At 38.9% G+C, this 12187-nt stretch overlaps 1 protein-coding gene across 1 annotated transcript in view; it reads left to right on the forward strand.

Moving 5' to 3' along the window:
* The window catches only part of Myo1d (myosin ID), a 290963-nt gene that overhangs the window by 127401 nt on the left and 151375 nt on the right, over positions 1-12187 (forward strand). Inside the window, exons 15-16 of the mRNA XM_050128640.1 lie at positions 10-176; positions 5793-6000. Coding sequence (XP_049984597.1) covers positions 10-176; positions 5793-6000 — 375 coding nt within the window. The remainder of the gene's footprint in view (positions 1-9; positions 177-5792; positions 6001-12187) is intronic.

Below are 12187 nucleotides of genomic sequence, written 5' to 3' on the forward strand. Positions count from 1 at the left end.
TTCCTTTAGGAACCATACTATGTGCGTTGCATCAAACCCAATGACAAGAAGTCCCCACAGATATTTGATGATGAGCGCTGCCGCCATCAGGTGGAATACCTTGGATTGCTGGAGAACGTGAGAGTGCGCCGGGCAGGCTTTGCCTTCCGCCAGGCCTATGAGAAGTTTCTTCACAGGTAAGGATAGAGTGCACTCAGAATTATGATGATACAGCAGCCGTGTTAGGCCATCTGGAAATTCAAGGAGGAACATGGATTTGGAGTCTTACGTAGAACCCTGCTGCAATACTTACTTCCCACCTAAACCAAATATCTCACCTCTTTGATCTTATTTCTGCATCTATAAAATAAATATAAAAACTTCATTGAATGGTTGTTGTGAATATTAAGTAAAAGTCCAAGTCCCTGGCATGTAATAGATACTTGGTACTCATATCACTACTGATACAGTGATTATCATCATTACCAACACAAAAGTCAAAGAAGCAAGTGTTCATAGCCTGATTTGAACAGAATAGAAAAGGAAGTTGAGTCAGGCACATTCCTCTAACAGTTCAGGAGTGTTTGCTGTACATAGAGACAGAGGAAAATGGACAACAGCAGCTGAAAAGGATATGTGGTCTCCTGAGACAGGATAAAGTGCACGGGTAGGGGTAATTAAGACCAGGGGAAACCCCGTGGCACATGAGAGAGGGATATAAAAGTAGCAAAAGCATCCTTGAAGTGGCAAGACAGGATAGAATCCCAAACTCAAGTGGAAGGTCTGTCAGCTCAAGATGGGAGCAAAAGCATTTTGCCTGTCACAATGGGACACAGTCAGAAGATAATGGAATATCAGGTTCAGGAAGGCTTGAAGCTTCACTGGTAGCAAAGTGCAGTTGTTCCTGTCTACTTCTGTGAGGCACAATCTTGAGTAAGAAAAAGTGATAGAGGAGGGTAGAGGGGAAATTTTTAGATCAGTGGGTCTCAGCCTTCCTAATGCTACAACCCATTAATGTAGTTCCTCATGTTGTGGTGACCCCAACCATAACATTATTTCATTGCCACTTCATAACTGTAATTTTGCTACTGTTATGAATCCTAATGTAAATACCTGATATGTGGGAAGATCTGAGGTGGGGACTCCAGGGGGCTCAACCCAGAGGTTGAGAACTACTGTTTGAGATGGTGAAAACAAGTGGGTTTGTCATCAGAAAGGAAAGAGGGCCTATTGGAGATATGAGATTATAGACAGGAGAAACCTAGTGTTGATGAGTTTTCTCCACGGCACTAGTATTCACCCATGTGTGTGCAAGGGAGATCACAGTGAAGAGATGTTTTTTGGCTATTATAGAGTAATAGCCTGGAAAACTGGAATTCAATTTTATAGTAATCAGAAAGTTATGCTTAAAACTGATCCACTGTTCCTGTTGAAATCACACAAATCCATAGGCTGTATGGCAGAAGTGTTTTCAAGAGTGGATATGTGTTCATTATGAGTCTTGATTTCAGTGTCTAGTCCTTTCATTAGAAAGAGTTATAATCCATCTTCATTACACAGAAAATTTTAACAATTTATCAGTTCCAGTGTTGTCATATGCAGAAAGTCAGCAGAAGTTAAGTATCAATGTGAGCATCCTGAGAACAGTAGCTGTCAAAGAGTCCTGTTCTGGGAGTGTGCTTCCTTGAGATACGGTGGAAGCCATGAGAGTGGTTGGAGTAACCAAGCAGTAAGCAAGCTTGCTAAGGGGAAAAGGCAAATTGTGAGTTGGGACCTATCCTCTGTCTCCTTTTGGACTTTTTACCTTTCAGCTTAGAAGGTGTTTATGTGTTCATTTGAAGCATAGAAAAAAAGCTAAGCATTCAAATACAATTTCTAATATATAAAAATAGAAAGATTAAAAAGAATCTTTGAGGGACTAAGGAAGTAGATGAGGCATAAAGTGTTTGCTATGCAAATGTGAGGACCTGAGTTCAGATCCCCTGCACCTGTGCAAAAGTGGGTACAGTGCATACATCTTTATCCCCAGTACTTGGTGAAGGGTCAAAGGTGGATCCCAGGGGCTCAATGACCAGACAGTCTAGATAGTCTAGATAATCTAGGCAAGCCCCAGGTTTAGTAACAGAGATCCTGTCTCATAAAATTAGCGAGGGATAAAGGATGACACTCAGTCACTCCTTGACCTACATGCACATACACACTTACATACGCATACACACTTCTACCCCACCCCACCCCCCATGAAAGTATAAATTTCCAATACAGTAATCTCAGTGGCTCAAGATTAAACACCACATTCTTACCCCAAACATCCTTAAATAGTGCAAAAACATATATATGTATATGTGCTGGTTGATTTTCATGTCAACTTGCTACAACCTAGAGTTACCTGGCAAGAAGGACCCTCGATTGAGGAATTGTCAGATCAGATTGGCCGGTTGCCACATCTATGGGAGATGGTTCCTTCATGGCTCTTCTTTCCAGGTTCCTGCCTTGAGTCCTTGCCTGGGAGTAATAACTGAAATAAATCTTTTTCTCTGCTAAATTGCTTTCGTCCACAGTGTTTATCACAGCAATAGAAAGCAAACTAAACAATTTTAAAATAGCAAATGCACAGCCAAGATAGAGAATCAAAAAGAAAAAAAAAAAGAGCTACTCAGTGAACCTTGAAGATGTGTCTTACTTGTAATCATGATAAGAAGATGCAGAGGCAATCTAGTGAAGCTTGAGCTGCCTTTTAAAAAGCCATCCCAGACTAGATGTGGAGATATATATTTGCTATCCCAGCATTGGGAGGCTGCGGCATCAGGAATGTCTATGCCTAGCCTATATAGTGAGTTAGAGACCACTCTGAGCTACATAAGGAGGCCTAGAGTGAATGAGAAGAATGAATTCCAACTGCGTAGGCATAGCTACACTGTTAGGAGATTGGCATAATGACCAATACAAGGAGCCACATCTCCAGCTGCTGTAAGGAAAGCAAGGTCAGTACAAGAAGAAAAGACAGAATAGAGAAGAAGCATTATTCAAACAAACTGAAGAAATGGCCAAATGTTGATGAGATTTTAGGGTATTTAAACTTTTCAAGAGAACTATAACAATAGTTAATGGCTTTTTAAAATGCTTATTCTGTATATCAGGTCCATTTTTTTAAGCATTTTATATGTTTGTTTTAAGTTACTGAAACTGGCAGCCTCAGAAAATAGTGTCTTACCTCATTCTGTGCAGCTGAGGAGACAAAGGTGCCGCAAACATTGTCTTTAACAAATGGTGCTGGGGAAACTGGATACCTACTTGTAGGAGACTACCTCCATCCTATACAAACCAATTCAAAGTGGATCAAAGACCCCCAAATAAGAGCCAAATCTTTGAAATTAGGCAACAGACTACAAGATCTGAGGCTAAGGAGATGGTTCACTGGCAAAGTGAAGACAGAGCACCAATGTAAGGCTGATTGTGGCTGCGCTCATCTGTAATCCCAATGCTTCCAGTCCAAGGATACTGGGAGTTGTCTGGAGAGCCATTCTGGATAGAATAGAAAACTCCAGTTTTATAAACTTCATTTTATTATTTTATAAAAATTTAGATTTATTTTTATTATTTTTAATTGTGTGTGTATGTTTCTGTATATGAATTTGTGTAGCTAAATGCAGGTGCATGAGAAGGTTAGAGGCATCAGATCCCCAGAACTGGAGTTACAGATAGTAGTGAGCAACAATATGGGTGCTAGGTATTGAACTCAGGTTCTCTGGAGGAATAGTGCATACTTTTAACTACTGGTCCATCTCTTCAACCCTTGATAATGTTTTGCTGTATATATACGGATGTTTTGTCCGCTGGTATATCTGTGCACCACTTGCATGGCTGCTCCCCATGATGAGCAGGTGAGGGCATTGAATTGCCTAAAACTGAAGCTGCAAATGGTCGTGAGCTTTCGTGTGGGTACTGGAAATTGAATCTGGACCTTCTAGAAGAGGAGCGCGTACTCTTACCCACTAAGCCATCTCTCTAGTCCCCAAGATACCTTAATTTTAAAAATAAAAATATCATAGAAAGCAATAAAAGTAGATACCCAACTTCAACCTCTGATGCCCACATAAACACACACTGGTGTGTGCACACACCTCAGAAAAGGAAAACATTTATGACATAGTCACAGGCAATGATGTTCTAAACATGAACCTAATAGTAGCCTTAGGAAATAATAACAAAAACTGACAAAGAATAAGACATAAAACTAAAAAGATTATGTGAAGCAAAAGAAACAGCAGAGAAGAGATAGCCTATAGAATGAAAGAAAGTAGTTGCTAACTATTCATCAGACAGATCAATATACAGAATATATTTTAAAAACCAAACCATCTAAACAATACAGAAATCACTCCATCCCACCCCAGTCTGATAGCTATCCTCAAGAAAATAAATGACTAACAGTGAGGTTGTGGAAGAGGGGGAGAACCCAGACATTGTGGTGGGAGTATAAATTAGTACCAATGCTAGGGGATCAGAAAGGACTTTTCTCAAGAAACAAAATACATATGATTCAACTACATAGTTGGACAGAGAAAAGGGCTAGAGAATCAGCCTAGGTGCCCATCAGCAGGTGAATACATACAGATCTGGGCTAGTATTCAGCAACAAAGAAGAGCCACACCTTGTCATTTTGGGGAAATTGGATGGAACTGTAGATAATGCTGTTGAGTAAAATAACCCAGACTCATAAAGAGAAGTATTTCCTCTTTCACTCATCTGTGGAGTCTTAGGATGAGAAAAGATATGAAAGCAAAGGGAAAACTAGAAGGAGATGAGGAAAGGGGCTTAAGGAAAGCAACGGGAGGGTGAACTGATCAAAGTATGCTGTGTGCGATATGAAAGCTTCTCAGTGAAACCCTTTCTTTTATACTACTAATATATATTAATTTAAATGTTTGAAAATAAGAAAATGTGATTACTAAAAGGAGCATCAGTCAATAACTCTGTAGCCTGAATGAGAAGAAAAATCTCACATTACTATAAAATTCAGGTTCAGTACCAGAGAAAAATCAATTAATTTAGCTCCATGTTAGTGCTGCCTAGGGTATGGGGGGGAATCCCTGTGGTGGGCAGGATTTTTAGATGCTCTACCTTCTGCTTCTTTGTACTCATGCCCTGTGTGGCCCCTTAAATGTCTGCTGAAGCTCTCACTGCTTCCACCAAAGCAGACTGTGGTAGAAGTGGTGGAATGTCACTTTGAGGTTGTGACATGTGACTTTTGTCTTATACTTGAATAAGGAGTTGCTCTGTGACAGACTCAAATGGCAAGGAGCTGTTTAGACATAGAAATGCAAAGTCATTCTCGTGTGTTGACCTAACACTGCTTAATTTTCTCCTAGTTTTAAGGGTTCGTCCACAGATCCATTTGACCTCCTTTGAAGAGAGTCATGTTATTCATAAGCATTGTCAGTTTTGTTCTTCCTCACTGTGCTACTTAGACCCCCAGAGCAGTGTACTGAGAACCGTGCTGTAAGCATCCTTGTCTTGTGTCTGTAAAGAGGATGTTTCCAGGGTCACCTGCTTGCAGGTGATAATTACTATTAAATTTTTGGTGAGTAGCCTTTCAAAGATGAAGGCAGGCAGTCCCTTTTATTCCCAGTTTAGTAAGAATTATTATCATGAAGGAATGTTTTAGTAAACAGATTCTCTTCTCATCTCATCAGGCTAAAGAAATTTGCTTCTCTTAACAGTTAGCTAAAGTTTTAATGAGAAGCTTTCTGTTAAGATGACCGTACAGATTTTCCCTCCTTTGATTTTTGCCCTGTTCTTCCTTCATCCAGGTACAAGATGATCTCTGAATTCACCTGGCCTAGCCATGACCTTCCTTCAGACAAAGAGGCTGTCAAGAAGCTCATAGAACAATGTGGCTTTCAGGATGATGTAGCTTATGGGAAGACCAAAATCTTCATTCGAACACCCCGTACGTTGTTCACCTTGGAAGAACTCCGTGCCCAGATGCTTGTGAGGATTGTCCTCTTCCTACAAAAGGTAGCTTCATGTTTTATGTGCAAGAGGCCTTTGTATAGTCAAAATTTTGCTAAATGGTTTTCTTAATTCAAGAGATGTATAGAGATGGTCTAGTTTGTGGATCTTCACACACCTCACATTGCTCCCTCCACACATGCAACTTTAGAACTCAAAAAATATATTGTCTTCTGGTGTTTAAGTGAGGCATCTAATTGGTCCACTTCTGTAATTAAACATTTTTTTCTCTCAGCCTAAATGCTTAAAGATTGAAATCTGGATTTTACCCCCTTGGCAGAGACCTTGGTGGTGGTAGTGGTGGCGTTCTTAGTCGGGCAGAACAGATGGCAGTCCTTTGTTCATCCTAGCTTGATGCCTGGCTTGGTGGCCAAACCTGTTTCATGCCTAGGGCACATGAAAAATCCTACATTTCAAAATTGTGCCAATATGTTTGTGGCCGTGCCGTAAGCAATCCGTACACTACACTACCTCAGATGTGGATTCCGACTCCCTCCTCATGGACTGTAGCTCCCATCACTGACCTACTCAAGGCGACCTTCTCACTGCATGCATGTGTTCAGTCTTTCTACCCCAGCCTTCTCATCGTAGCCACCACTTTAAAAAAAGTTATATGTGTGAGCAACGTGTAATGACTCACACTTGTAATCTTAGCACTCAGGAAACTGAGGCAAGAGGATCACAAGTTTGAAACCAGCCTAGACTACTTAGACTACATAGTGAGTTCTAGGTCAGCCTGAGCCACAAAAAAAGTCCTTGTCTCAAAAGTAAAAAGTAATAAAGTGTATGTGTGTATATGTATATATACATATGTATATAATGTGTATACTTTTTTAATCACATTCTTCTAGAAGAATCTGGGTCATAGCATATCTCTATGTAATTAATATAAGTACTGTCAGGTTCCTATGCAGAGCAGCTACCAGTTTGTACAACCACTACCAGTTGGTTATCTCTGTGAGGGTGACCGTCTGCCTATATCCCAAACAGTATGATATTGCTCCCTAATTTATCAGACTACTGTTGAACTTGAGCATTTCAGTAATTGGTTGATTGACTGGGGTCCTGTAAATTGCCTATTTATATATTTTGTAATATTTTTATTCTTTGAGAATTTCATACAATGTATTATCAGTAAATACATTCTCCTCCTACTCCTCCTCCTTCTCCTCCTCCTTCTCCTCCTTCTTTCTTGTTTTTTCTTTCCTTACCTTCCTTCTTCTTCACCACCTTTTCTACCCCCCTTTCCTTTGACCTTCCCCTATTGAGTCCAGTTTGTGTTGCCTGGGGAGTCTTAGCCTACACTGGTGTGTGGTCAGTCTGCTAGGTCACATCATTGAAGGAAACTGACTCTCCTCCTGCTAGCTACCAAAGGCCAATAGCTCCTCAGCTAGTGGTAAGATTGTGTATCTTCCTTCCTTCCTCAGTGCTAAAATTTTGTTTGGGTGGAGCTTGCAGAGGTCTTCTGCATGTGTCACATCTTCTAAGTTCATATGTACATCTACCCTGTTTGATCTGGAAAACACTATTTCCTTGATATTATCAACAACCTTTGGCTCTCACAGTCTTTCGGCCACTTCTTTCTTCAAAGATTCCTGAGCTTTGGTGGGAGTGGTCTGATTTAGAATTAAGTACTCCACAGTCTTTTGTTTTTTGTATGTTAACCAGTTAAGAGAATCTTGTGTTAATTTCCATCTACTGCAAGCTGTTTTTCTGATAAGGGTTGAGAGATACTCTATGTATGCGTATAACAATAAGTCATGTTAGGGATCAATTTAATACTGTATCTCTTTAGCAGAATAATAGTATGGGGTTTTCACCTAACGCCTGTGACATATCTATCCATAGGTTCTTGGTCCCTTAATAGTGCCAAATACAAGTTCCATCTCATAGAGAAGGCCTTTGATCCAATCTGAAAGTTGTTGATTACTTCCATAGCATTCATAACCTTTGTACCAGTGGGCCTATACTGTCAGGCCGGAAATTATTATAACTTGCAGGGTTCACACCTTGGTGAGATTGATGCTAACTCTTCTCTGGCATCATACAAGCACCTTACAGCACTGTAAACACTAACCTGCAGAGATGAAGCTTCCAAGTTAGTACCAGCGTGATGTCTCCTTGTTCTGTGACTCAAGTTTGTAGTGTGTTCCACAATAGTGTCTTACAGTTCAGTTCTGGCGGATAACTAGGAGTACTGGTAATAGCTTATGATACTTGGGGAACTATGTGACTCCAATAGCAAACTCAAAAAGAGTTAGCTTGTTCCTGATACTGAGATTTTTATTTGCTAGCATGAGATGTCTGTTTGAAGCATTATCCTCTTCTTATGGGGTAATTCCAATAAACCTCTTTATATATGTATAAGTATATATCTTATGAAGTGTCTATTGTGGATCTTTTGTTCATTTTCTCCAAGTTGGTGTCTTCTTGATAGTAAGAATTCCTTGAATATTCATATTACCATATCATATAAATATATCTTCCTACCTTATAGACACTCAAATAAAATATATCCATAATGTGCTTTGCTGAACAAAATCAACTTGAAGCAATCAGATTCTTCGGTTTTGCTTTATACTGTGGGCTTTTAAATTTCATTTGAGAAGAATTCCTTTATTTCTAGGTCACAATATTATATTATCTTTTATTTTCTCTCAAGAATTAGATGGATTTTTTTTCTTACATTTAGGTTTTTAATCCTTTTGGAATCTATCTAGAAAGTGGTTTCATATAGGAATAAGTTTGGTTTTCTTTCATATGGCTAGCCAGTCTTCTTGTTGTGAGGTCAGCCCACCAGAGACCACCCAGCAAACGCTTTAGTCTTTAGAGCTGGCTGGTGGCTATCTGGAGACCTTGCCCACATCGTGCAGCCCTGAGCCTTACAGCCCTCTGTCTTTTATGCACTAAAACCACATCTTGGTTGTCACACTTCAGTTAGTGAGAAGCAGAACTATGGAAGCTAAAGGCAAGGTTAGTGGATTTAGGAACTTTTCCAGAACACTGGGCTAGGTGTTCAGTGGAATAGGTCTCAGTTCCTCAGCTGGCAGATCTGCATCCTGGTTTTCAGGTCAGAATGGCACCTCTAACATGGCATCAGTTGTGCCAAGGTCAGCGGGCCGTTACGTCTCACACCACCTCCTGCAAAGTCTACTCCTTACCTTTGATTTGGGGGCCTACTTTTATCTCATATTGACAATAGTGTTCTCCCTGGTGCTCTGCACTATTCCAGTTTTTCTGTTTGTCTATTTTTGTGTTAATGCCACACAGATTTTACTGATATATGTCTTAATACCCAACTTCTTAAGTTGTGGATAATAACCCATACATGATTAAGTAACTGAATATAGGGGATAAAAAAATCTCTGGTGACAGTAAAAGGTTTCTGAACATGCAGTGACCAAAAATTAACTCAGAGTTAAAACTATAATGAATCCGAGGTGTTCGAGGCAGGGCTCACCCATGCTGCATTGTGCACTTTACTGCAGCCTTGATTCTGACACATGACACCTCCACTTTGTATTGTCCAAGCCATCACAGCACCAACCAATGCTGCCTGAAACACCTTTGCTTTGAAGTCACCGTATACTATAAATTGCAGTGTTAAATTGCATGCAAGTTTGCTGCTCTTAGAGAAACACAGTTGAAATACAGAAAATAAAGAATATTTTTCACTCTTCAGCATGCATCAAATTAGTGTATCCTTAAATTGTATTATGTTAGCATGTTTGATCTTAAAAGTTGCTCTTTGAATGGTTGACTTGAGTTTCCTTTTAAAAAGGCACATGCCTTTAATCCCAGCACTCAGGAGGCAGGGGCAAGGGGATCTCTTAAGCTCCAGAATAGCCAAGGCTACACACAGAAACCTTGTCTCAAAAAAAAAAAAAAAAAATAACAAAAATTGATAAATGAACTTTTGACTCCTATGTCCATTTCATTAGTATACAAATTTCCTTTTATCTTTAATAAATGATAAAACTGTACTTATTCTGGGGCTGAAGAGATGGCTTAGAAGATAAGAGCACTAGCTGCTCTTCCAGAGGTCATGAGTTCAATTCTCAGCAACCACATGGTGGCTCACAACCATCTGTAATGAGATCTTATGCCCTCTTCTGGTGAGTAGGCATACATGGAGGTAAAATGGTGCATAAATAAATAAATGAACATGTAAATAAATAAGTCCTTTAAAAAAATTTAAAACTGTACTATTCCAAAGGATTGTTTTAAAAGAAATTTCTTCATGGTTTATTATTAAATGTTTGATTTATAAACCTATTTTACATATATACCTAAGAGTTATCTAAAACTATCTCAGGTGAGCAACAGGAAATGTTGAAGAAACCCTGTCTGAGTGCACAATAGGATAAACTCACCTTCTGTGCTTTTCTTTCCTAAGATGGAAAGGACCACATATAGACCTTTATCCCACAATATAAATTTTGATGTATGTAATAGGGTCATTATACACAACAGTAATTTTTATTAGGATTGCATTGAATTTACAGAATCATTTAAAGGGATTAACAGCTGTGCAGTATGAAATCACCTCATTATGAGTACAAAGTATGTTTATTTAAGTCATCTTCATTGACCTTTAGACCAAAAGAGGACTTAGTATCAATGATTAATTCATATATACTTTACTATTTTTGTTGCTAGTATGGGTTTCTTATATTTTCTACATAATAATGTTGGTGTAGAGAATAATACTGGCTATGTTGGTTTTTCTACATCCAGAGTGAAACATTTCTTAATTCATATTTGTTGACTAGTTTTCCTGAGTAAATGATTACATCATATGCAGACATAAAAATTATCTCTTCCCTTACAGTTGCCAAGGTGTTTCTAAGTGTTGGTCTCCATTTATTTTGCCTAGAATGGAAAATAACTTTTAAACTAGACTACAAATTTCTGTTTAATCCTCAAGCACTTTCCTTGCACCCATTGCATTTTATCGTCTTGGTCTACTTCTGTTTTCATTCTTATGAATGTTTGCGAGCTTGGTTTTTTTTTTTCTGAAACTGACTATTTTCATACAGCTGTCACGGATCTTCATGTCATTTCCCTTGATACTTGATGCTCATCTTTGATGGCGTTTGTGGTGGTTGGGTTGATTGGTTGGTTGTCTTGTTGGTTGGTATCTTTGAATCAGGACTTGACTGTGTAGCTCAGGCTTGACTTCATGGTCATTCTGCTTCAGTCTTCCTAATGCTGGGGAAAGTGTATACCCATGCCCAGTTATCTCTTATGACTTCGCTGTTAATTTTTTGTTGTATTATTTTAGATCTAATACTGTTTTTGCTTGGTCTTTTGAAACAGGCTAACTGGCATTGAAGGTAGTCTGTCTGTTCAGATCCACTTTCTTAGGAAGCCATCTGGAAGGGGCATTTGTGTGAACATAACAATTTTGTTGAAGCTTTGTGTTTTCTCTTGTTTATTTTTGTGTCTGTGTTTTTCTTGAGATGAGTTTAGTATGTAGGCAAGCTAACCTGATACTCAATTTTAGAGTGTATTGGAATTATAGACATGTGTCATCTTGGCAGCTAGCTTTTTTTGTGTTCTTTATGATGATTTGTTTTTATTTTGTGTCTGTTATAGAATCAATCTCAATAAGTTTTTCCCTGGAAAATCACCCAGGTTCTGCAATCATTCCCTCTTATGCTCACTTTCTTTTTCGTTGTCAGCTTTAGTGATGCATTTTATTATGTTTCCCCATAAAAATGTGTCTCCAGTTTATTTATGCTATAATTTTCTTACTTTTAATTTACTAATTGTATGTATGTCAAAATAACGAAGAACAGAAGTGAAATTATCTTCTCCCAATTTCTTTCACGTGTATTAATGACAGACAATGGAATTTATTCTGGGATTTTGGCGCCCAGACGTGTGGACAACTGAATCAACTGAAAGCCTGAGGAAGCTTGGGAAAGAGTAAAGCATGCATGTTTTCTTGGTAGCAAAAATTTTTCTGGTCTACTCTGCTTGCTAGAGGCAAGCAAGCGCTCTCATCTAAGAGAGGCTTCCTGACTCAGCTTTAGCTGCAAAGCCTTGCAGCTCTTTTAAGAGGTCCTGCCACAAAACACTTAAACGTTGTTGACAAAAAGCTGAAACATATCATCCTGAAAACAAAATAAGAAAAAGCTGAAACACATGCTTTTCGGTTTTCAGCCGTAGCAGGAAAAAAAGCTGTGCC

The sequence above is a fragment of the Alexandromys fortis genome, unplaced genomic scaffold (genome assembly GCF_014885135.2).
Source record: "Alexandromys fortis isolate MF-2015 unplaced genomic scaffold, M_Fortis_MF-2015_v1.1 scaffold_80, whole genome shotgun sequence".
Lineage (NCBI taxonomy): Eukaryota > Metazoa > Chordata > Mammalia > Rodentia > Cricetidae > Alexandromys > Alexandromys fortis.